The 25682-nt window shown below is 41.2% G+C and overlaps 1 protein-coding gene across 2 annotated transcripts in view; it reads right to left on the reverse strand.

Moving 5' to 3' along the window:
• Positions 1-25682, reverse strand: part of TPR (translocated promoter region, nuclear basket protein) — an 87874-nt gene that overhangs the window by 20199 nt on the left and 41993 nt on the right. For both annotated transcript variants that reach the window (XM_054036847.1, XM_054036846.1), the window contains exons 25-43: positions 25324-25527; positions 25026-25210; positions 24384-24531; positions 23444-23581; positions 22062-22193; positions 20565-20695; positions 19962-20172; positions 19130-19276; positions 18639-18837; positions 17770-17975; positions 16872-16933; positions 11322-11530; positions 10754-11026; positions 9639-9787; positions 8575-8658; positions 4154-4354; positions 2405-2536; positions 1806-1896; positions 933-1117 (exon numbers count right to left, since the gene is read on the reverse strand). In XM_054036847.1, coding sequence (XP_053892822.1) covers positions 933-1117; positions 1806-1896; positions 2405-2536; positions 4154-4354; positions 8575-8658; positions 9639-9787; positions 10754-11026; positions 11322-11530; positions 16872-16933; positions 17770-17975; positions 18639-18837; positions 19130-19276; positions 19962-20172; positions 20565-20695; positions 22062-22193; positions 23444-23581; positions 24384-24531; positions 25026-25210; positions 25324-25527 — 3087 coding nt within the window. The remainder of the gene's footprint in view (positions 1-932; positions 1118-1805; positions 1897-2404; positions 2537-4153; positions 4355-8574; positions 8659-9638; positions 9788-10753; positions 11027-11321; positions 11531-16871; positions 16934-17769; positions 17976-18638; positions 18838-19129; positions 19277-19961; positions 20173-20564; positions 20696-22061; positions 22194-23443; positions 23582-24383; positions 24532-25025; positions 25211-25323; positions 25528-25682) is intronic.

Below are 25682 nucleotides of genomic sequence, written 5' to 3' on the forward strand. Positions count from 1 at the left end.
GAGGAAAAGAACCCTGATTTTCAAGAGAGGACGAAAGTACAGGGAAAATCATTGTCTCTGTCCTCACTAGCTGCAACATTTTCCACACCTCATACATGGGGCGGGCTCATACACTGAGAGTCAAGGAGAGATCCCCTGACACTGCAGGACTCATCTGTGTAGCACTATGCTTTTAAAAACAGCCGCTTTCCAACCTTCCTTACCCACTGCTAGGTCCAACCATGAAATATAAGCATGCTAGCTGAAGTTTCTGGTAAAGTGGAATAGTTAATGTTGACATGTAATCTATCACTAGGGTTCAGAGATAAACACCCCATAGAAATAAACTGGAACAGTGCACACCTCTTAGAACAAGGGGACTGTAAAGAATAAGATCACAATCACATCTTTTTGCAACCATAAGGATAAGACTTTTTTTTTTTTTTTTTTAAAGTGAAAGCTTAAAATTCTGTAGAATCTTAAGATGTCACGTACAGCTCAAAGGCAAGGCATTGGGCACAAAAAGGTTAGCTGAGAAGACAGTGGGAGTTTCCTTATGCCACACCTGCATCTGGGCAAAAAATATTTAACAAAAATCTGAATCAGATCTTGTTGAGTTACAGCCTGCTCAAAAACTGCTTTTAGAGTGGAAATACTGACAAGTATTGACTAGAACAGTGCTGGATACACACCCATCACTATTGCCTTACTGCTTGTAATGGTCATTTCACTTGTACAGCTAGTAAGTAAAATCACTGCCACATTTCAAGAGATGAGAAATTTAAGTTAATTTGCTCAGCTGTTTCAATTAATATCTGTATGTTTCCTTTTTGTAAGACATCATATAAAAGTAATACAGTTGGACCAAATACACAGGACTAACACCTTATTTACAAAAAGCTACATAATTAAGTAGTTTCCTTAATTTTCTAAAGCGTTGAGTGATTTCCTACCTGTACTGGTGGTCCCAGTTCCTGGGGTGGAGCATGAATAGTCAGTCGTGGAGGTAGAGGATGTGGTGGTCTGCGTGGTGACTGAGGTGGCCGAGGAGCCTGCCTCTCTGAGGCAGATGTTGGCTGCTGTTCTCTTGAACTTTCATGGGAGAAAGTGGACTCTGCAGCACTTGTACTTCCTTCGCCTAAAATGCAAGGAAATATCACACAATAAAAACACTGTACTCCACAAATCTATGACCAGAGTAATTCAGGCAGTACTTTTTTTAATTTACTGTCCTTAGTTGCAATGATAGAAGTACGACAACTTAAAAAAATTGATGTACACTGTAATACTTTCTAAAGAATATGGGGTCACTTCACCCATCACCCAAATGGAATCAATCCTGAAGCACGAGTAGTTTGAGATGAAGCTGCAATAAAAACTTACAGAACATACATCAAAACTGAAAATAGATTAACATGCTAAAGCAGACATTTCTATGCGTGCAAAAAGCAGTAATTGACCAACAGTGACAATTGAACAGTGCCTGGATTTAAAAAGTCATTTGAAAGACAGCATGTCTATATGTTAAAGAAACAATTAGCACCATGATAGGCAACTGTTCACCAATGACTCAGAGGGAAGAGGATCATCTACTGAATCATCAACAGCTCTTTCTGCAAGTAATGTTTTCCATACAAATATTGAATACACCCAGTGCTAGTTAGCTTATAGAATTTTACTGGAGCACACCCCAAAGTGTGCTCCAGTAAATCTATCTTTTCCACCTCAAATTCAAAAATACATGTTTTAACAGAAAGAGCTCAAAATGCTTGCACACGTCCCCCCTCATAACCAGAGACTTTAGAGATAGCACAGATTAATTGTACCACTGTTTTGAGAGTCTGCTGCTCTCTGGTTGCTTTCTCCACCTCCCATGCTCTCTTCAGTTTCTGTACAAGGATCTGTACCATCAGCACCCTAAAAATACATAAAACAGTGATTCAGTGCAAAACTCCACCCAGGCCAATAATTGAAAGAGAATAGAAAAAGCTCATATAGGAAAGATGAAAACTTAAGAGATTTTATATACCGTACATAGTTGTAAAGAACAACCATGTATACATTTACACAAGTTTTAAAACCTATCAAAATATCATTTATTCAATGTTTCAACTAATAAACATTTGTTGTTAAGAGTTACACTTGGCTAGCTTCACAGCTACCATATTCTAGTATTATAAAGCTTATGCTGTGTCCTGTACTTTGTATTATCCAACCTTTCCACACATTGAAAAGTTTTTTACTGAAGAAGAAAACCAGTTGCAACATGAACTATATTTATCACCTAACCACAAAATCCAATTTACTTGGATCAGTTCAAATTAAGGTTTTCCTTTCTCAACATGTGGATTACAATAGGAACAAGCTGTAACATCACAATTACCTCAAGAGATCTCATATGTCTACAAAAGGTTGCTACTCTTACCTCAGCATCATCTGCTTCATATCCATCATTGCCATCAGCACTCCCAGTTCCTTCATTACTATCATCACCTTCATCCCCCATTCCTGTATCTTCATCATCATCTTCATCCTCCTCTTCCTCATCTTCATAATCCTACAAATGTAGCATAACACAGCTTTAGGAAAAGCCCAAAAGGATAATATCTAGCTCTTATATAGTACTTTTCATCTATAGATCTCAAAGCCCTTTACAAAGGAGGTTAGTATCATTATCGCCATTTTAGAGAATGGCTAAATCATTTTGTAGTGTGCAATGAACAGATAGATTTTCTCTGAAGGTCTCTTTCTAGAGATGTTCAGAATTCATTTTTAGGCATATACAAACTTCAAATGTAGTAGGTCAAGTGAAAAATTTGATTGTCATCTGGAGTAATGTGCAGTGACAGAGATGCATGAAAAAGTTTATATAGTGACTAATTAAAATATGCCTGCTTTAAGCTAGTTCTCTTGGGTTACAGATTGTGTCATTGTATATGTTTGTACAGGATCTGGCATAATGAGGCTGGGATCCTAACTGGAGTCTCAGGGGATCAGGTTGAACCTCGCTAATCCGGCACTCCCTGGTCTGGCAACGTCCATGGTTTGGCATAGGCGCCGACTTAGTGGGTGCTCCGGGGCTGGAGCACCCATGGGGAAAAATTAGTGGTGTGGCACATCCACCGGTGCAAAGCTCCCCCCTCTCCCCATGCCTCTCGTGCGCCGGTGGCCCCGCGCTTACCAACTCCACCTCCTCCCTCCCAGCGCTTCCGGAGTACCACAAACAGCTGATTTGCAGCGTTCAAACTCCAGGAGGGAAGAGGAGGAACTGGGGCCGGTGGCTGGGACCCCAGGCAGGGGGGGCAATGGCTGGGACCTAGGGCCGGCATCGGAACTCCCAGGCGGGGGGGCCAGTGGCCGGGACGGCAGGTGGCAGTGGGGCACCCGGGCAGGGGGCCATGTTAGGTGCAAAGCCTGGGGTGCTGCAGCATCCATTCCCCCCCCCCCCCCTCTACTTCCCACGCCTATGGAGACCCACTGGCACTCTGCATTGACCTCCTGTGGTTCAGCAAATTCTCTGGTTCGGCACCGGTCAGGTCCCGAGGGTGCCGGACTAGACGGGTTTAACCTGTATAAATAAGTTACGTTAATAACAGAAAAACTCAAGGTATTTGGTAATGTCAGTGTGATATATTCTGGGGATTGGTTGATTTTTTTTTTTTTTTTTTTGTGAAGCCAGAAATACTGAGGATTTCACTTAAGGATAGGAATTTTTTTTTAAAAGCTACTTCAAACTTATTTCTGTGCTGAAAACCTCTCCACAACCTGGCTAGCAGAGACATTTCATTATATAAATGAGTGCTTCAGTCAACTTCACAACAGTTCAAAAAATCAAGCTGAGTTGAGTAAATAAATTTAAATGTCCAGCTGTATGAATAAGTGCAGAATTCCTATTAACAGGAATTGTGTGCTTAGTTTTTCCTGCATCAATGAGAAAATGTATCGTTTTAATCCTGCTCAGGCCAGGTAAATGGATGCACAGAACTTCTAAGACTGCATATGCTTTTCTATGTTTATTGTTAAACAGCAGAAGTTTGTAAATTGTGAGTTCGTCTTTACAAAGAAAAAAACAAAACAAAACAATTTAACTGCTTTTTGGCAGCCACCTGCAGGATGAGCTGTTTATTTGCACAAAGATATTGAGGATCACAAACTACAAATAAGCCAGACATACTTCTTGCTCGCCTTCATTTTCCTCATCATCATCCTCTTCGTCATCGCTGTCAATCACAATGACATCATCTCTCTTGGACTGGCCATCCTGGGACGATGAGGTATTCTGTTGATCGGACTGAAGAGGTCCAAGATCTATTGGGAGGGACTGAGATGTTTCTTCACTGTCTTCCATGGGAGCGTACTCTCCCTGGGTGACCCCCTTTCAAAGATAAAGGAAAGTTACTAAAATAAAAGTGATAGTTCATATATGTGTTTTTAAAAATGTTTGCCACAGGAGAGATTAAGTCAATTTCCAATTCCATTTAACTTTTAAAGCCCTCCATGAGTGCAGCTAAAAGCAGCTGTGTCACCACTTGTGGTTCAGAACCTAGATCAGATTTGGGTCCACTCTACACTACAGCTGTGTTGTTGTAATCTGTTTGTGACACTCATCTTAACTGGTGGCAACAACCACATTTTTGTTGTGTCCACTCAGTAGCTTTTTGCTGGGTCCACAAACTATGCTACTACATGAATTCACACCTACCAAAGATGGCAATTATATTTGTATTGATGCATTCTGGGACAATCTGGGCATAGTGCCTGAATAAGGAGAAGTGCCCAGAGAATATGTAAAGAGAGCCTCGCTGGTAGCATATGTGTAATGTACTCTGGTTTGCCCTAATACACATACAGCTGGGAGAAAGGAGAACTGGCCAAATCAATTACAACAGCTCTGTTAGAGGAGCCCATCAACATGCAAAAGAGTAGTATGTCAAACTGGTGGTGAGATGACAAGGAATCTGTCTTTAAATAAATACAAAGGAAAGTCTAAGGTACTGAACAGAACTAATGACATTGTCTTCACTGCCTATACTCTTTTGTGACCCCCCCCCTCCCCCCCAGTTCCTTGCTGATTGAAACATGCTCAATTATTTGTCACAGAATCTTTCTGCAACATAAAGCCAAAAAAATGAAAAAAAGCAGTGTAGTCTGCAGGAACAAAGCAAGAAATTTAAGAATTTAGAACTCACAAACTCCAATCCTGGCTCTGATGTGACTCCTTTAATCCTTATCTCCCAGTTTCCCCCAAAAGTAAAATTATTACATAATTCAGTGGCAGTACTTAATGTTTATATAGTTCTTTGAAAACTCCACCAGAGTCTCCTTTGGGGCCATCTGCCTGTCCCAAGTCAGGATAAAGGAGGAGGGTTGGGCATGGGGCTAGCAACTCCACCCCGTAAAAAATTAATTTGCTACAGAAACGCCAACAACAGAGACTTTTAGCCTGGAAAAAGAAGGGCCTTCAACTCGAAGACGCATGACGCTGGGTGGTGAAATTCGTGAGGAAGCCACTAAGCCGATTACCCTTCTTGCAACTAGGAGGATTACCATCGGTACATGGAACGTGAGGACCATGTACGAGTCAAGAAAGACGGCGCAGGTCGCAGCAGAGATGAGGAACAACAATCTGACCCTACTAGGCATTAGCGAGACAAGATGGATGCAAGAGTACCTGGGTATTGCCAGCAGGCACGACAGAAAACCAGATCGATCATGTCTGTATTAGTAAGAAGTTCAGAAGATCTTTGCAGGACGTTAGAGTTAGAAGAGGAGCAGACGTAGTGTCTGACCATCACAGTGGTGGCCAGATTGAAGCTGAAGCTGAAGAAGAACTGGATAGACGCGTCAGATAGAAGAGCGAAGTACAACGTCAGCCTTTTGAAGGATCATAAGATCAAGGAAGATTTTGGACTGACGCCGAAGAATAAGTTTTCAGTACTACAGGATCGGTCTGAGGAAGATGGCAGAAAGTGAGAGAGACACTTAGACCTGGTCCCCACTAAGTCCCCAAATCGGACTAAGGTACGCAAATTCAGCTATGTTAATAACGTAGCTGAATTCGAAGTACCTTAGTCCGAACTTACCGCGGTCCAGACGCGGCAGGAAGTCTCCCCTCGTCGATGCCGCGTACTCCTCTCGGCGAGCTGGAGTACCGGCGCCGACTGTGAGCACTTCCGGGATCGATTTATCGCGTCTAGACCAGACGCGATAAATCGATCCCAGAACATCGATGGCGTGCCGCTGGACCAGCCGGTAAGTGAAGACTAGGCCTAAGGTCAGCATGCCAGGAAGTGCTTGGAATCAAGAAATACCAGCAGAAAGAGTGGATCACAGCAGAGACCTTGACTAAGATAGACGATAGAAAGAAAAAGAAGGCAGTAGTTAATAACAGCAGGACTAGAGCAGCAAAGGCTAAAGCGCAAGAAGAGTATGCTGAAGCCCATAAAGTAGTGAAGAGGAATATTAGGAAGGATAAGAGAGATTATGTGGATGGACTGGCAGCAGAAGCGGAACAGGCAGCATACAATGAGAATATGAAACAGCTGTATGACATCACCAAGCGACAGTGTGGAAAGTTCAGCAAGCCAGAACGTCCTGTCAAAGACAAGCGGGGAAAGTCTATAACAGAAATAGAACAATAGATGAATAGATGGGCGGAGCACTTTGAGGAACTCCTAAATAGACCAGCACCACTAAATCCACCAGACATTGACCCAGCCAATGAAGACCTTCCAATCAATTGTGATAGACCTACCAGAGATGAGATCAGAAAATCCATCACTATAATGAAGAACAGGAAGGCTGGACCTGATGATATTCCAGCAGAGGCCCTGAAAGTAGATCTGGATGCTTCAGTGGAAATGCTGTACCCCCTTTTTGAGAAGATATGGGAAGAAGTGATTCCGGCAGACTGGAAAGAGGGATACCTTATTAAAATCCCCAAGAAAGGAGACCTCAGAAATTGTGCCAACTACAGAGGAATCACACTTCTGTCGGTGCCAGGGAAGATCTTCAACAAAGTTCTCTTAGAGAGAATGAAGGATGCCGTCGATCCACAGCTACGAGATGAGCAGGCAGGTTTCCGGCAAAATAGATCATGCACGGACTAGATAGCAACGCTCTGCATCATAGTCAAGCAGTCTATGGAATGGAACTCCTCGTTGTACATCAACTTTGTTGACTATGAGAAAGCATTTGATAGCGTGGATTGAGAGACTCTCTGGAAGCTCCTTCGGCACTATGGCATCACAGTAAAGGTGGTTAACTTGATTAAGAACTTATATGACGGCATACGCTGTAGAGTGATCCATGGAGGGCAGCTTACAAACAGCTTCCAGGTGCAAACCGGAGTCAGACAAGGATATTTGTTGTCATCATTTCTCTTTCTCCTTGTCATTGATTGGATTATGAAGACATCCACTTATGAGCTCAGGAACGGAATCCAGTGGACGTTGTGGACCCAGCTTGATGACCTGGACTTTGCCGACGACCTTGCACTCCTTTCGCATAGCAAACAGCAGATGCAAGAGAAGACTAACGTAGTGGCAGCCACATCATCACAGGTTGGCCTCAACATCCACAAGGACAAGACCAAGATCCTCAAGATTAACTCCATCAGTAATGACTCCGTCACACTGAATGGAAGCCCTCTGGAATAAGTGCAGTCCTTCACCTACCTAGGCAGCATCATCGACCAACAGGGTGGCACGGACACAGACATCAAAAGCAAGGATCAGTAAGGCAAGAGCAGCTTTCTTACAGCTCAAGAACATGGAGCTCCAGAGAGCTGTCTTTGGCAACAAAGATTAGACTGTTCAATTCCAACGTGAAATCAGTCTTATTGTATGGAGCTGAAACCTGGAGGACAACTGAAAAACCACCAGGAAGATCCAGACCTTCATAAATAGTTGCCTTAGAAGAATTCTCCAGATCTGCTGGCCAGACACCATCAGCAACATCTACCTCTTGGAGAGGACCCGTCAACTTCCAGCAGAGGAAGAAATTAGAAGGAGAAGGTGGGGCTGGATAGGACACACACTACGTACGCAAGCAGCCAACCAACATCACTAGGCAGGCATTGCGGTGGAACCCCCAAGGCAAGCGGAAAAGAGGCCGTCCAAGAAACACCTGGTGACGCGACCTTCAGGCTGATAGCATAAAAACGGGCTATACCTGGAACCACCTACAGCAAATGGCCTAGGATAGAGGACTCTGGAGATCTGTGGTTGGCGGCCCATACCCTGATTGGGGTGAAGGGCATGAGTGAGTGAGTTCTTTGAAAATGTGAAGTTATATATACACATGCCAACTACTATCTATGGAGGTATGTGAAAATCGCAATCAAAATTAAATATACACTGAACGAAACTTCTAGCCCTAAAAATTGTTATAATCTATACAAACTGATTTCCATTACAAATCTCTAAATTATGATTGACATTTCACAAAGATGTTACCATCAACGGACGCTTTTCTAGTAGCGACTAGATTGATATACAATGCTAACTTCCACAAGTGTTAAAATACAAAAGTGGTATTTGCAGGGAAGGGCTGTTCATGCTACAATTAAAATTAAGATTTTTTTTTTTTGCTTACTTCTCCAATGGAGTCTTGAGAATCTTGATTGTAAATTTGAGTTTCTACCTCACCGTCAGTGCTTTCTTCTGCCGTGACTTCCTCCTGAAAAAGCATGTATTTTTCATAGTGAGAGCGCCAGTCAGACAGACAACTACCGTTTCTACATCAATGAACAATACCTATCTTGTGACTGTTGACTAGCCTCTCTCCATCCAATCTCATATTTCTGCTTTTCTGACATCTCCTCATAGTGTCATATGAGATTCCATTTTCTCTCTACATCTGAATATCCAGACCATGTCCAAATATTATTGCTGCTTCTTTCTCCATAACTCAAAGACCTGGCCTTCTCTCTATCCACACTGCTAAAACTCTTGCCCACAGCCTTATTTCTCATTTTCAATTTCTGCATCTCCTGCCTTCCTGACACCCACCTCATTCCTTTCAAGGCGTATTCAAAATACTGCTAAGCTCAACTGCATGGATTTCAAATTAACAGTGTTCTCCTTAAACTAATAAAAATTCTACTCTTTAACACAAAGCCCCTGCCATTAAATGCTATAACTTTTGCTTTATTTGGAAGTTCAAGGTGTAGCCTATTCTAATGGTATAGAGCAGGGGTTTGCAATCTTTTTCTTTCTGAGCCCGCCCCCCAACATGCTATAAAAACTCCATGGCCCACCTGTGCCACAAAAACTGGTTTTCTGCATATAAAAGCCAGGGGCGGCATTAGGAAGTAGCAAGCAGGGCAATTGCCTGGGGCCCCTATGAAGCTGTTGCTCAGGCTTCAGCTTCAGCCCCAAGTGGTGGGGATTCGGCTTTCTGCCTTGGGCCCCAGCAAGTCTAATGCCAGCCCTGCTTGTCAGACCCCCTGAAATCTGCTCTCGGTCTCCTTGGATCCCTGGTTGAGAACCACAGGAAAAAGAGTTTGTCAATTATCATTTTCACAAAAGGTCCCTGACTTTGCCAGCAACAGAATTTTAAAAGCTTTTGAAACAGGATCCTTGTCAAAAGCTTATTCCAATCTCAAATTCTGGGCAGGGTAAAATTATTCACTGGAAGTATTTTCCCTTCTTACAAACCTCAGGTCCAACTCTCTGTACGCTTCTCAGTTTCTTTGGAAGAGGTATATCCACTGTTTCCTCTGAAATTTGTTCCGAGTTTTCTACTGTGCTATCCTCTTCCTCCTCTCGTGGACGCTTGGGCAAGGAAGAACTTGGGGTAGCTGAAACTTGAAACAGCCCTGGGTGTTATTTTAAAGAGCATTATGGCACACAAAAAGGGTTTAGGAAACTGGCAGAAAGCCAGATGATTTCAGATTTTTCTCTGAGGGACTGCCTCTTGCTCTATACTCAACCATGGCACTTGGGACTGGATAGGAGCGTATTGCTGTTCGCTCCTGGGGATGAACACACTAGTGCTGGCAGCAGAGCTTTCTGAGCTGCAGGCCTCCCTCTGTGAAACTGGCCCCTATTCAAAGTCCACCAGAACCCAGATTTGCTTCAGCTTTTTTGTTTTTTTTTCAGTAGTCTTGTTCCTGACAGAACGTGGTCGCTAACATTTCCGTGCATAGCAGCAAAGACAATTAAAAATAGTTACAATGGGTAATTTTGGGGGTAAATTTTGCAAATAACAGAAGCATCTATAATGACAGATGCTCAATGCAGCAGTAAGATCTAATTTTTTTTATATTGCCATCTAAGGCCTAGATGGGGGGTTTGAAGAAAGTACAGGTACAATCACAGAATATATGTTCAGTTCAGTTGATTTAGTTTGCTTTCCTACAGTAGTCATTTATAAAGTTTAGACACAAACCTTTATATTAAATTCTGAATCTTCATACCAAAGCAAGATTGAGGAAATTGAGAAGCGAATGAGGGGAGATCCTGCTTTCTTCTGGAGCAAACAAGATTTAACATCCAGCATTAGTTTGAATAGACATGTGAACATTCACTTCTTGTTTCAGCTAGGATACCGTTTAGAAGTGTGCTAGGTCACATTTTTTAAAAGGTAACACTTTGGCAGGTGCAAGAAGGTAGGCCAGAGCTCAGTCTTTTTGAAAGCCTACCCCACAATTTGAGCACGAAGCCATCAGCTGCTATTATATGCATTATGGCCTGATTCAATGAGGATCTGTAGTGGTTTGGGCACACCATGAGATTAGGCCCTGTATATTTATTTAGAGAATGAAACCAACCTGTACCAAACACTGCTGTGGAAGTGGAGGGCCTTTCTATCTGTGAGCTCTGTACGACCTCTACAATGGTGGGGGGTGGCTCTTGAGTTGCTGGCTCAATCTGAGGATGACTTTGCTGAGTGGGCTGCACAAAAGCTGTAGCTTGAGTCTGTTGCTGAACAGTTAAGATGGGTTGAGAGAGAGATGTCTGGACATTAGGACTGGTGGAGCGTACAGATCCACTTGTGCTTCCAAAGACCGGAACATGCTCTACTGGTCCTTCTGACTGCATAGCTGGAAAGCAAATGGTAGCACATTTTAATTGGCTTATAATTATCTAGTACAGTTCACATTACTTTTCACTTGAGAAAGCAGTGGATAGTAAGATTTAATGTTTCTCATGTATAGCCTGTTAACCGATTTAAAGGTATAAAAACTGTAAAAGCACAAAAAAATTAGCAAGGGGATTCAAGGTCAGGTAGAATACCAGAAGTTATATTTAACCCTGAAATTGACTAGATTTCAAGGTAAAGGAGCCCCTTTAAGGTTATTTTAATTTAGATAGTTGCCCTTTATTTAGTACACTTACCTTCTTGGGTTTCCACCTGTGTTGTAGGCATAACTGTAGCTGTTGGAGTAGTGGTTGGATTTGTAACTGTAGCAGGAGTAACCATTGGACGGATACTTGCTCTTGGAGTAGATTTACTCCCGGGTATGGCAGTAGCAGTCACTTTACTTGGAGTTGACACAACAGGTGTTGGCTTAATGTTTGCTGTTGGTGGATCTGAAGTGCTAGCACTGGAAATAGGACACTGGTTTTATTTGTGTTAACAAAGTCAGGGTCAGACTTACAAGAGTATCAAATTCAGTTTTCTAACAAAATATCAAATGTTGATTTAAAAAATTTTGTTGTTTTTCACAACAACATTTAAAACAAATCATGGCATAGTACTAGTATCTAAGCTAAATTATTATTTAATTGGCATCACGGAGACTTGGTGGGATGCCCACATGGGTGAAAGTGATCATGAAATGATAGATTTCATGATTCTATGGAAAGGAATGAGTGAGAGCAGCAGAATAAGAACTGTGGACTTCAAAAAGACGACTGACAAATACAGAGAAGGCAGGGTCCCATGGGAAGAAAATCTAAGGGATACAGGAGAGTTGGCAACTTCTAGAGGTCACAACATTAAAGGCAGAATGGCAAACTATCCTGATGCAAAGGAAGATAGGAAGAATAGTAAGACGCCAATGTGTCTCCATTAGGAGCTCTTTTATGACCTGAAAAATCAAAAAGGAATCTTACAAAAAGTGAAAACATGGACAAATTGCTCAGGAGTTCAAAAGAATAGCACAAGCAAGTACGAACAAATTCTGAAAAGTTAAAGCACAAAACAAGTTACAGCTAATAAGGGACATAAAAGGTAATAAAAGGCTCTTCAAATACATTTACAGCAAGAGCAAGACGAAAGTGTAGGCTTCTACTTAGTGGGGAAAGAGACCAAGTAAGAGATGACATTTGGAAGCCTAAGGTTTTTAATGTCTATTCTGCTTCAGTCTTCACTAAAAAAGAAGAGTAGTAACCAGATACTCAATACAATTAATATTAACAACAAGAAGGGAAGAATGCAAGTCAAAATAGGGAAAGATCAGGTTAAAGAATATTTGTATAAGTTAGATGTATTAAATTCAACAGGGCCAAAAGAAATACATCCTAGGGTACTTAAGGAACTAGCTGAAGCCATCTTGGAACTGTTAGCAATTATTATCTGAGAACTCAAGGAGGATGGGTGAGGTCCCAAAGGACTGGAGAAAGGCAAGGAGAGTACTTATCTTTAAAAAAAGGGAACAAAGAGGATGCGGGAAATTATAGACCAGACAGCCTAACTTCAGTACCTGGAAAGATACTGGGACAAATCATTAAATAATTTGTAAGCACTTAGGGGATAAGAGGGTTATAAAGAACAGACAGCATGAATCTGTCAAGAACAAATCATGCCAAACCAACCTAATTTCCTTCTTTCACAGGATTACTGGCCTTAAAGTGACCAGATGATAACTCCAAAATATCAGGACCGCCACAGGGGGAATGCCTTTTCAATTGTTACACTCACCTGGCACGTCCGGGTCTTCGGCGGCACTCCAGCGGCGGGTCCTTCAGTCGCTGACGGTCCTTGGCGGCATTTCGGTAGCGGGTAATAAATCTTGCCACCGAAGAAAGAAGTACCTGCCGCCAGAGTGCCGCCAAAGACCTGGACGTGCCGGGTGAGTGTAACAATTGCAAAGTCACCCCTGCCTGTCACCGCCGCCTAAGCAAAAAAAGGGCCGCCGCGCCCAAAACAAAATATCAGGAGAAATGGTGTCCCGACCATACTTTGGTCGGTACATGGGACAAACTGTTCAATGTCTGGTCACCCTAATTGGACTAGTGAATCGGGGGAACCAGCAGATGTGATGTGTCTTGATTTAAATAAGGCTTTTGACACTGTTACCACAACATTCTCATAAGCAAACTTAGGAAACGTAGTCTATATGAAATTGCTTTAGGGTGAGAGCATAACTGGTTGAAAGACTATACTAAAGCTGGGAGGGCATATCTTTAGGGGTCCTGCAGGCCTGAGTCTGGTACTATTCAATATTAGAAGGATAGAATATTAGAAGGATTAGAATTCAAAACCAACCTTGAAAAATTAGAGAATTGGACTGAAATCAAGATGAAATTCAATAAAGACAAGTGCAAAGTACCACACTTAGGAAGGAAAAAAAAATCAAATAATGAACTGTGACAAAGTTCCTCCTCTATCTTGGTGGGTCCTGCGCTTATTGGCAGATTTTCTTGTCTCAGAGATTCACCATGTGGGTTGGGGAACAGCCCAGAGACCTTCCCCTCTGGAAGAACCCACAGTCCAGGTCAATTGGGAGGTTTGGGGGGAACCCGGGCCTGCCCTCTACTCCGGGTTCCAGCCTAGGGCCCTGTGGACTGCAGCTGTCTATAGTGCCTCCTGTAACAGCTGCATGACAGCTACAACTCCCTGGGCTACTTCCCCATGGCCTCCTCCAAACACCTTCCTTATTCTCACCACAGGACCTTCCTCCTGGTGTCTGATAACGCTGGTGCTCCTCAGTCCTCCAGCAGCACACCCTCTCACTCTCAGCTCCTTGCGCCTCTTGCTCCCAGCTCCTCACACTCCCACCACAAACTGAATTGAGCTCCTTTTAAAACCCAGGTGCCCTGATTAGCCTGCCTTAATTGATTCTAGCAGCTTCTTCTTAATTGGCTCCAGGTGTCCTAATTAGCCTGCCTGCTTTAACTGGTTCTAGCAGGTTCCTGATTTCTCTAGTTTAGCCCCTGTTCTGATCACTCAGGGAACAGAAAACTAGTCATCCAGTGACCAGTATATTTGCCCTCTACCAGACTCCTGTACCCCACTGGTCTGGGTCTGTCACAGAACACAAAATGGGAAATAACTAGCTAGGTGGTAGTTCTGCTGAAAAGTATCTGGAAATTATAGTGGATCACAGATTGAAAATCAACAATGGCTGCAGTTGCAAAAAAAGGCTTATATCATTCTGGGGTGTATTAACAGGAGTGCCGTATGTAAGACATGGTAAGTAATTGTCCCGCTCTACTCGGCATTGGTTAGGCCTGAGATAGAGTAGTATCCAGTTCTGGGCGCCACACTTTAGAAAAGATGTTTATAATTGAAGAGACCAGAGGAGAGCAACAACTGGGTGATGGGGTAACAAAATGGCAGATGAAATTCAATGTTGATAAATGCAAAGTAATGCACATTGGAAAACATAATCCCAACTATACATATAAAATCATGGGGTCTAAATTAGCTGTTACCACTCGAGAGAGAGAGAGAGAGAGAGAGATATAGATCTTGGCATCATTGTGGATAGTTCTCTGAAAACATCCACTCAACATGTAGCAGCAGTCAAAAAAGCTAAGAGAATGTTGGCAATAATTAAGAAAGGGATAAATAAGATGACAAAAATATCATATTGCCTCTATATAAATCCATGGTATGCCCACATCTTGAATACTGCATGCAGATGTGGTCACCCCATCTCAAAAAAAGATATATTGGAATTGGAAAAGGTTCAGAAAAGGGCAACAAAATTGATTAGGGGCATGGAACAGCTTCCGTATGAGGAGAGATTAATAAGAGTCATCTCTTTTTCAAGCTTAAAAGTCTGAATAAGGGGGGATATGATACAGGTCTATAAAATCATGACTGGTGTGGAGAAAGTAAATAAGGAAGTGTTATTTACTCCCTCTCATAACACAAGAGCTAGGGGTCACCAAATGAAATTAATAGGCAGCAGGAAGTATTCGAACAAAAGGAAGTATTTCTTCACACAACACAGTCAACCTGTGGAACTCTTTGCCAGAGGATGTTGTGAAGGCCAAGACTATAACAGGGTTCAAAAAAGAACTAGATAAGTTCATTGATGATAAGTCCATCAATGGCTATTAGCCATGATTGGCAGGGATGGTGTCTCAAGCCTCTGTTTGCCAGAAGCTGGGAATAGGTAACAGGGGATGGATTACCTGTTCTGTTCATTCCCTCTGGGGCACCTGGCATTGTCCACTGTTGGAAGACAGGTTACTGGGCTAGATGGACCTTTGGTCTGAACCAGTATGGCCGTTCTTATGTTCTTATCATTATTGTTAGAACATAAGAACGGCCGTACCGGGTCTGACCAAAGGTCCATCTAGCCCACTATCCTACCTACTGACAGTGGCCAATGCCAGGTGCCCCAGAGGGAGTGGACCAACAGGCAATGATCAAGTGATCTCTCTCCTGCCATCCATCTCCATCCTCTGACAAATGGCCATTAATGGACTTAACCACCATGAATTTATCCAGTTCTCTTTTAAACGCTGTTATAGTCCTAGCCTAGGATAAAATGTTTAGAAATTCTGACCTATGAGGAAAGGTTTAACAAAACTGGGTAGGTTTAAGTCTAGAGAAAAGACAACCGGGGGGGAGGGCAAGATAAACAGTCTTCAAATACGTTAACGGCTGTTATAAAGAGGATGGTGATTAGTTCTCCATGTCCACTGAAGGTGAGACAAGATATAATTGCTTAATCTGCAGAAAGGGAGATTTAGGTTAGATATTAGGAAAAACTACAAGGGTAGTTAAATTAACAAGAGGTTACCAAGTAAAGTTGTAAATCCCCATCACTGGATGTTTTCAAAATCAGGTTGGACAAACACCTGTCAGGGATGGTCTAAGTTTACTTGGTCCTGCCTTAGTGCAGGGGGCTGGACTTAACGACCTCTCGGGGTCCTTTCCAGCACTACATATTTATGATTCCATAATCAACAGCTACCTTCAAAGTTTTGTTCACAATTATCATTCTTGCGTATCTCCGCTAGAAAAGATTCTGCAGGGCAAATTATGCCCGGTGCACAACCCCATAGACTTGATAGATGTGATTAACTAGAAATCTGCATGGCTCCAGGTGATAAAGCGCTGTCTATACTGGCTCTTTTTAGCACTAAAACTTTTGTCGCTCAGGGGTGTGTTTTTCACACTCCTTAACAACTAAAGTTTTAGCACTGAAAGTGGCAGTGTAGACACAGCCTTATAATTGTCACTGAAGTCAACTGATATGGCTTAATACAGAGGGAGAATATGTGCTGAATAAGAATGATGCAAGTGATTTTTACAGTCACTTCTCAAGTTCAGAACTTTATTTTAAAGAGATACCAGGATTTTAAAAATCAAAGATGTGTATCATTGTTACAAGAACACCCGGGGTCAAAACTGTTCCAAGAACAGAAATGTCAGATTATAAAGCCATAAAGATTATACATCTTCACAGCCTGGCGTAGTATTTGAAATGGCTTATAATTTTTCAAATGGACTAGATTTCAAGTTCACAGTGTACCTAAATGTGACAGTTTAGCAGTAAATGACTTAACTGGCTAGATTTGCCTCAGGAGGCAGACAGTTCAGTTAGTCCATAGCTCAGTATTAGCATTAAGCAGTAAGTAACTTCCAAAAGCTGTTCAAAAATTCTTAAATGCAAAAGCCTTTAATTCATTTTAATTCATTCCTACAGTTCAAAACAAAAAATATAGACATAGCAACTGGACAAAAAAGAACCTGCAACTTACATTCCTCTTTCACCTGACGCTGGAGTAGATTTAAGTGTAATCTGCCTCTGCTGTTCCGGAACCTATTAGACATAAGTGTTTCTGTACATTATATGATTCCATAGCCAAACATTAAGCCAGCAGGCTCTATAAAATAATCCAAAAATGCAATTTTGATTACTGCTTCAGTAGACAGATCTCCTTAATTACAATTGTTTCAACTACGGATTTGGCAGAATACCAGTTGAAGTTCCATGCTTACTCTCAAATATTCTGAGCTTGCTGAAGCAAGTCAAGTATTTTCTGGGATACCCATGATAATGCAGTTTTTTCAGTCAGCCAAAAAGAGTACTGATTAATTCTGTTCTATTGGAAAGAATCATATTTACTGTTGGACCAGGATGCAAGCTCAAAGTGTTAGCACCATAGTCCTGTGATATTGTATGTGCATATAAGACTGCAGACAGAATCAATGAGAGGAGCACTGTTTGAACGCTCCTCTGGTGAAACCTAGTCAGTAAAATAATTATATGCTTTTGTTAGCAAGGGAAAGTTTGAATCCCACCAGAACAAATTTTTTGTTATTAACGTCTAATGCACCGAAGAGCTGTTTCCCTTCCTTCCAAGGCCAACTGGCTTTGGGACACTGGAGGTGGTATGTACTGTTTTGGGTTTCCAGCCACATTATTCTGGGTATTAAAAAGACTGGAAGCACCATTGGAAGAGGTTGTGTCTGTTGAATTTCCACCTGCTATCAGAGATATGGTATTAGGGAAGGGGCACCACACAGGAACTATTCTAATTCACAACTGCTCCGTTACTGTGAACTCAAAGCCCACACATTGTTAGACACAAACCATTCTGTTTCACTACATATGCTAATACAGCTAACAAAAGCTTCACATATCTTGTACCTTACCTTATTAGTAGACTCTGGAGGCTCATCTCGCTGTTCGTGGTGCCTCTCTTGTTGCTCTCTTAGCTCTCTCTCCAGGCGGCAAATGCGACCTTCATACTGTGATTTGAGTGCACTCATCCGCACCTCCAACTCAGTCTTTTGCTCTTCTAATGCACTACTCTTTTGTTTCCACTCATCATTTTCTTTTGTCAGCTGTTCTTTCGTACCTAATCAAGTAACAAAGCATTCCGTTTTTTCACTGTAAAACTGCCTACCAAATATTTGTGCACTGAAAGTCTGTTTGCTTTTATAAGTTAATGAAGTTCTTTACGCAGAGACCTATGTGTACTAACAGATTGTAAGTGATAAAACTATCTCTTAGTGATAGCTTGTGTGATTTTTTTGAAAACATGGTTAGCAATTGTAAATTTGAAATATCAAAGGACTGTATGTTTTCTCCAACCCTCAGAAAGCAGGCACTAGTAATGTCATTCCTTCCTGATTAACACTGAACTTGCGGAAAGAAAGGAATGTCCTTTGTGCGGGTAACTTATGTGGGATAAATACCTGGGTGATAAGCAAGGACAATATCCTCTGACTCATCTAAAATAACTCTCAGATTAGTTATTGGCCTCTTAACTGATACCAAGTCAAACATTTTTACAGATTCCAACACTGCATAACTAACTGTATATAGCTAAAAAACCTGCCCAATGAACAGCTACATTCAAAGTTTAATTTTAGAAACTTACAGTTTACATCATAGTTAATTTCTGGCTGAAGTTTACCCAAGAAGACCACATTTTTCTCCAGGGTTTCAGCCCAGAAAGTTTCTACATAAAACCAATGAAAAAAATGGAAAACCCTTAAGACAGAGTAGGGTAACTTACCAGCTAACTGTGCAATTTTCTGCTTGGCAGCCAGCAGGGTCTTCCTAGTCTTCTCCTCCTTCTCAGTTATCTGCTGCCTGAGCTGTTCTTCCTGTGTTGTTCTCTCTTGCAAATCTTGATGAAGACGAGAAAGTTCTGACTGTAGCTGAGATATCTGTTCCTGAAGACTTCTGGCTTCACTTTCTTTCTCTGCTATAGTCTGCAGAAAAAAAAAAAAAAAAAAAAAAAAAAAGAGATAATTTAGCTACCAGCTATAATAAGCTACCTTAAAACTAGGTGGTGAGTGCGTCAGACACAAAACACAGCCAATGAGCTGAGGTACTAACTAATCATTTTAGTTAAGATAGTAAAAGTTCTCAGTGGTATAATATTCCAGCTCCTCCAACACAGAGAGAGAGAGAACACACATACTTCACAGGGTACAGTGAAGATTTGTTTGTAAAGTGCTTTTAAAACATATGTAGAAACTAACAATATTGCTCTCTTCTTACCTTCTGTAAATTTTCAATCTGATTCTCCAGGGCTTTTGTCTTTACCTCAGCCTGGCTGAGAGACTCTTTCAGTTCTTGTATTTCCTGGACAGAAGCTTGCTGTTCTTGTTCTTCTGCATAAGACTGTGTTGATGTCTCAGCAACCACCTGAAACATTGCAAATTGGTCAGGTCTGGGTTGTGGGTTTTTTGTTTTGTTTTTTAAAAGGGAGCCATCAGATGTGTATAAAAGTGATAGCTTTCTACAACACTACCAGATGGGCACTGATCATCAGAAATGGTCTAAGCAGGATACAAGCCTGGTCCACACTAACCCCCCACTTCGAACTAAGGTACGCAAATTCAGCTACGTTAATAACGTAGCTGAATTCGAAGTACCTTAGTTCGAACTTACTGCGGGTCCAGACGCGGCAGGCAGGCTCTCCCGTCGATGCCGCGTACTCCTCTCGCCGAGCTGGAGTACCGGCGTAGACGGCGAGCACTTCCGGGATCGATTTATCGCGTCTAGACAAGACGCGATAAATCGATCCCAGAAGATCGATTGCTTACCGCCGGACCCGGAGGTAAGTGTAGACCTACCCACAGAAAGGAATTATGATGCTCTCTTAAGAGCTGTTTCATACATCACACATTCAAACAACATACAGCATATTATTCTTTGGACATTTCAAAGTTAAAGCCAGAATTTCATAGGCAATTTTCTGTATCAGAAGTAATGTTAGACACGTTTTTAGTTTTTAAAACTAATTCAGATATTATAAACAGTAATACATATGAAGACTCTGCTGAAAATGTACTGTTCAATTTCTTAAATAATCAGAATTTACATCTACCTTGTCATATTGTGCTTTCAGCTCTTCATACTGAGTCTTGTATCGTCGTCCAATTTTCTTGACCTGTGTTATAGTTTTGACTTTTTCTTGTATGTCAGCCACTTTATTCTCTAACTCCTTCTGAAGAGTGTCCTTTTCAGTTCTTATTTTAGATAGCTCATCTCTGAGGGTCTGGACCAGATTCTGGCTTGTAGTCAGAGATGCATTAGATCTAAATACCAAAATTGGATGAAAAGATGCATGAGATCTTGCCAAGAGATAAACAATACATTTTGATATTGCTATATTTTTGTACTGTCATAGTCACCATGAGTGAATATATATTCAAAGTAAAGTAAAGTACCCATATTGAATCAAATTATAAAAGTTAAATTTGGAGTCATTTGGCTACTTATTTTAAATGTCCTGTTTCCAAATAAATTAACACTTCACTATAACTAGAAGTATAAAAAGGAGTTAAATTGCTGAACAAACACCAAAGGCTTAACACTTATATAGGGACATTTAGGAGTTTCATTTCCTGATGTTGTCTTATTTTAAATATTACATAGTAAAACAGACTTTTAGTATGCAGAACTTTCCACAAGTTTCCTTATACCGTACCTTGCTATTTCTGCTTTAAGCCTGCCTGTTTCTTCACTCATCTGTTGTATGCGTTTGGTATTTGCCTCCTTCTCTGAAAGGAGTTTCCGATATTCTTCAAGATCAGTGTCTTTCTGTTGGCTCAGTAAATGCTGAAAGATATTTGTAATCTGAATAGTCTTGATTCTTGCAAAAAGAAAACATTAGAATTCTACAGAATCTATACATGTTGGTGATTGTTGCTTTTTGCTCTGTCAATGATGGTTTAGAACTGCACTCTAAGTTAGACATGTGATATTGTATAAAAAAAAGATGACCATGTTTACACTAAGGTATCACCACTAAGGTATCACCACTGTTGCACAATTGTGATAAATCTCAAACAAAGTATACCTTGTAAGTTATCATTGGAAAAGTTGTAAGCTGTTGAACAATGTTATCCTGTTTAAATGCGTGTTGTATCATTGCATACGAAGTTATGAATCTTTGCTATGTGTTTGTATCTCAAACATGTTGTGTTCCTGGGTAACACACACAAGACAGATTTAAATCAAGACCAGTCAGCTATGGTTGATGGACCATTAAGGAGAATCAACTCTTCCAGTGGGCCCCTTCCAACTATGCCTCAGAGAGCATGTAGACAATTGATGCCTCATGAATCGGCAAGGACACGTAGAACATGTGATTCATGACTCAGGTTTGAGACTAACTTTCCATGCACTTGGACTGAGAATATAAATGTAGACTGTGACATTATCCTTTTGCCTCTTTCTTGCTCCTCATCTCTGGACTATGATTTCTATAACAAAGGGAAGCTTTAAACAATGGACTGAGGATTCCCAATCATTTGGATGACCCAGAGAAACTTATTACAAACTGGCTGATTTAACATCACTGCTATTATCCTGATCTACAAACTCTGAAATCAACTGTAATGTATATGATTCATTTTAATCTTTTAATCACTCTTCTTTTCCTTATTAATAAATCTTTAGTTACTAAAGATTGGCTGAAGCATGTTTTTTGGGTGAGATCATGAAGTATATTTTGATCTGTGGGTAAGTGGCTGGTTCTTTGGAAAAGGAAAAATCTAATACATGTTATTTCTGGTTTTAATAATCATTTATCACAGATAAATGGTTTGTCTGGGCAATGCATGAGGGCCTGACGGGGACTGTCTGTGGCTCCATAATAACTAGTATAGTAATTTGGAAGCACACATTTTTACCGGTTTGGTGAAGACTTAGGATAGACTACACCACCAGCCTGGGGTATATGCCCTGTATTCTGGCAATCTGACCTGAGATTGGTGCTCTTAGCTGTGTCCCATATCAGGCAGAGTGACAAGGCAAACTCATGGTATCCTAACAAATTCCAGCTTTATAAATACACATTCATTGGTGATGTTTCACAAATCAAATTCATTTCAGTCTTCCACCACTTTTTCAGGAAATGGGGTTGATCTACGAACATTTGAGTTCTTTTATTTGGATTTCCTCTGTGAAAAGACGCACTCACCTGGGTCCGGGCTTTCCAACGTTTGACATCCTCTTCCAACAGCTTCTTTTCTGCCTGAAGCATTCCACTTTTTTCACTTAGCTCAGCATTAGACTCTTGTAAAGGTAGGATGTCTGCCTCTAGCTTACGCACCTGGGAAATCATCAGGTATTAAAATATACCCCCATCTCACTGGGGGAGCAGCGGGGATGTTGGTCAGACTGGCAGAGTGATGTACAGCCCAGAAGGAGAAATGGGAGAGCGCATGCCTGAGAAGGCCATGGCTAGGTCCCTCCTCCTCCTCGGGTTCTCCGCCTCCCACTGGCCAGTCAGGGGAGAAGTGGGAAAGCTGATTGATGGTGGAGCACAAAGGCCAATTTAAACCCCTTTCCATGCTTTCAGGGGTGTCTCCACTGGCTAGCGCAGATAAAGGCTAAAAGGTGCAGCACTCCCAGAAGTAAATGACACTTAAGATTTCACTGGTGGACCTTGTGCCTGTAAAAGAGGAGGCCTGAAGCCTTCACAAGTTGAGGTCCCCCTTAATATCCTCTACTTATCTTGTGTGTGTATGGGGGGAAGTGGGTGGGGAAGAGGAGGAGAAGATTCAGAAGTGAGCTGAGTTCTAGGGGTAGACTGAGGAGGGTCAACCCTGAGTTACTGGTTATATGATGGGAGTGGGAGGCCTGTAAATCACAATGGACACCATTAAATTCCTGGTGTGTGAGATAGCACTCATGCCCAGTGTTATATGTGGCTTAAGTTAATAAAATTACGGCCCACCACTTCAGTCCATCCCTTTATCTTTCTTTTATTTTAATGAGAGTCCTGATCAAAGCGTATTGTTAGCCAAGAGTATCTACAAAAAGAACAGGAGTACTTGTGGCACCTTAGAGACTAACAAATTCATTTGAGAATGGAACATATAGTAAGGAGATATATACAACTCCCACCTTTTCATGTTCTCTGTATGTGTATATATATCTCCTTACTATATGTTCCATTCTATGCATCCGATGAAGTGGGCTGTAGCCCACAAAATCTTATGCTCAAATAAATGTGTTAGTCTCTAAGGTGCCACAAGTACTCCTGTTCTTTTTGCGGATACAGACTAACACGGCTGCTACTCTGAAACAAGAGTATCTACTGATTTTTCTACTTTATTTAAAGCTGCCTGAAACTTTTTGCACAGAAAACAGGGCCTTGTCCTCTGACATCTTAATTATATTGAAAATCCTCTCAGTTGTGTCTGAAGTGATTGTCCCCCACTTTATAATCAAGTTTTAAGCATAGTTACTGCAATTAGTGATATTTTATATGTCTAACAAACCCAGATGATGATTCATTCAAGTTCTCCTTCAAATACCGAGTGTCTGAGAACTCTGTGCATAAGTCTCATCACTAACCTTTGCCTGCATTTGTTGTAGTTCTTGTTCTAGCCTCTCTTTCTCTTCTCTCAGCATCTTGTTAGTTTCTATCAACACATTCATGGTTTCCGTCTTTTTCATTAGTTCTTCATGCTGAGCAATTGTTTTTGCTGTTATCTGTTAGGTCAAAGAAAATCATCCAAACTGGTTTAGCTTTCTTTGGACATAAACATTCAAACAACATTCACTGGCATTCCATTTTAGAAAACTATCACTGTGTACATAAACTCATGTAAACACTTTTAAAAGAGTTAAATGAAGAAATTAATATATTGTTTAAAAACCATGAAAATAGCAGGCTTCCCCATTTGATTCTCTGTACCATTTCTCCAAACATTTCTTTTGACTGCTTCCTAAATATCTATTCTGCACAACTATACCTGTTAAAACAAGTTCTCGAAGCATAATTGCTATCCTGCTTTTGAGAGCAAGTTCATCGGGCTAGGAGCAAAGTTAGTGCAACTGGACAAATATCAATCCCAATCCAAATACAATGGACTCTTGCACAATTCTTAGCTTTTAGCTTATGTTTCCGCCGCAGATGAGAGACATGCTTCCCAACTCAGGTAGACACATGTTAGCTCAAACAGAGCTCTAAAAATACTGCTATAAATAGCAGCATAGCTGAGGATAGCACAGATGGGTGGCTCAGGCTAGCTGCCTAAGTACATACTCAGGGTGTCTGGCTGGCTTCAGACTCTGACTGGTAGCCTGAGCCACCTCCTGTGCTAACACCGGCTACGCTGCTATTTTTAGTGAGCTAGCTTGAGCTAAGCTAGTACTTCTGTCTATCCAAGCTCAGAAACACACTCCCAGCTGCAGCATAGACGTATGCAGTTGAAGTAGGAAAAGACTTGAATAAGGAGGAAGACATTTCAGCCAGTTTGTTGAAAGTGTAACCAACAGTTCATGTACACACCTGCACCTTTTCTCTCTCTGCGTTCAGACTATCGTGCAACTCCTGGAGCTCCCTTTCCAGGTGATCCACCCTTTGACGATAACGCAAGCTCTCCACCTGGGCCACCTCAAACCTTGTTTCCGCAATCTCCTTCTCTCGGCGTATAAATCTATAAGAAAAGGGGTCATTTGAACTCAAGCGTAAAAAGGAATTTTAAATCTAGACACCCATGTCAGAATGACGCCTGCTGCTAAAAGAAAATAAAAATGGCAGTTGACTGAAGAGACTCAAAAGCAAATCCTAATATCTACCAATAAATAAAGGAAACAAGAACACTTGATCCTACTCTGGGAAGGTGTCACTCTGTGGAATGTTCTTGCCACCAACATTTACCAGGAGATACCAAGCCCTTCAGACAAGTCTCTGCTTACATCTTTTACATATGATACTTGGGACCATTCAGCAGTTGCAATTCCACCTATCTCAGCTACTACTGAAGCAGGGCAAAAGGCTGTCACCATAGCTAATATCAGTTAAAAATTAATCCACTTTAATTTTGAAATTTTCTGTGTTTTCCAAAAAAGAAAATGAAGGTGAACTAACCAGTTCAGCAACTGAAATTACTCACAATGATTAAGGAAAATAGTTTAGGATTAAATTTACCTGAGAATTTCTAAGATTTGTTCTTGTGATTTGCCTTCTTCATTGAGAGAAACATTCAATGCACTTGGCATGGATTCCTTCACAGAGGTCACCATCTTGTCACTTAGATTTTCCAGTTGCTCATGTAATAATCGATTTTGTTTTTCTAAGTCGTCACAGCGAGACCCAAGCTTTGAAGCTTCATCCTACGACAGAAATATTTTTCTGTTTGGTCATGATGAATTTTAATTTGCATGGGTCTGAACACTACAGATATCTATACACTTCAGAAAAGTCACTGAAGCCAGAAAAATCTTACCTTTAACATTCTCTCCCGCTCCTCCCATGAGGCTTTGCACTCCAGAAGTGTAGATTCAGCTTTCTGAGTAGCTTCCTCTAACTGCTGCCTTATTGCTGAATTCTTAGCAACTTGACTTTTAGCAGCCTGCAAGGCCTCAACATCAGCTGCATGAAGCATCAATTCCCGTTCATACTTATTTTGAGCTTCTGAAGCTATCTTTGCCTGTGAGAAACAGTGTACTTTGATATTTCTTCAAGTATATCACATACCCTCCATAGCGCGTTCAAAAGTTACATAAATACAAAAAGGGAAATTTCCCAATATTAGACTTGTCTTCTCTTGTATATCAATCCTGATAAACAAAATAAGCCACTAAT

Source organism: Malaclemys terrapin, chromosome 8 (genome assembly GCF_027887155.1).
Source record: "Malaclemys terrapin pileata isolate rMalTer1 chromosome 8, rMalTer1.hap1, whole genome shotgun sequence".
In the NCBI taxonomy this organism is placed as follows: Eukaryota; Metazoa; Chordata; order Testudines; family Emydidae; genus Malaclemys; species Malaclemys terrapin.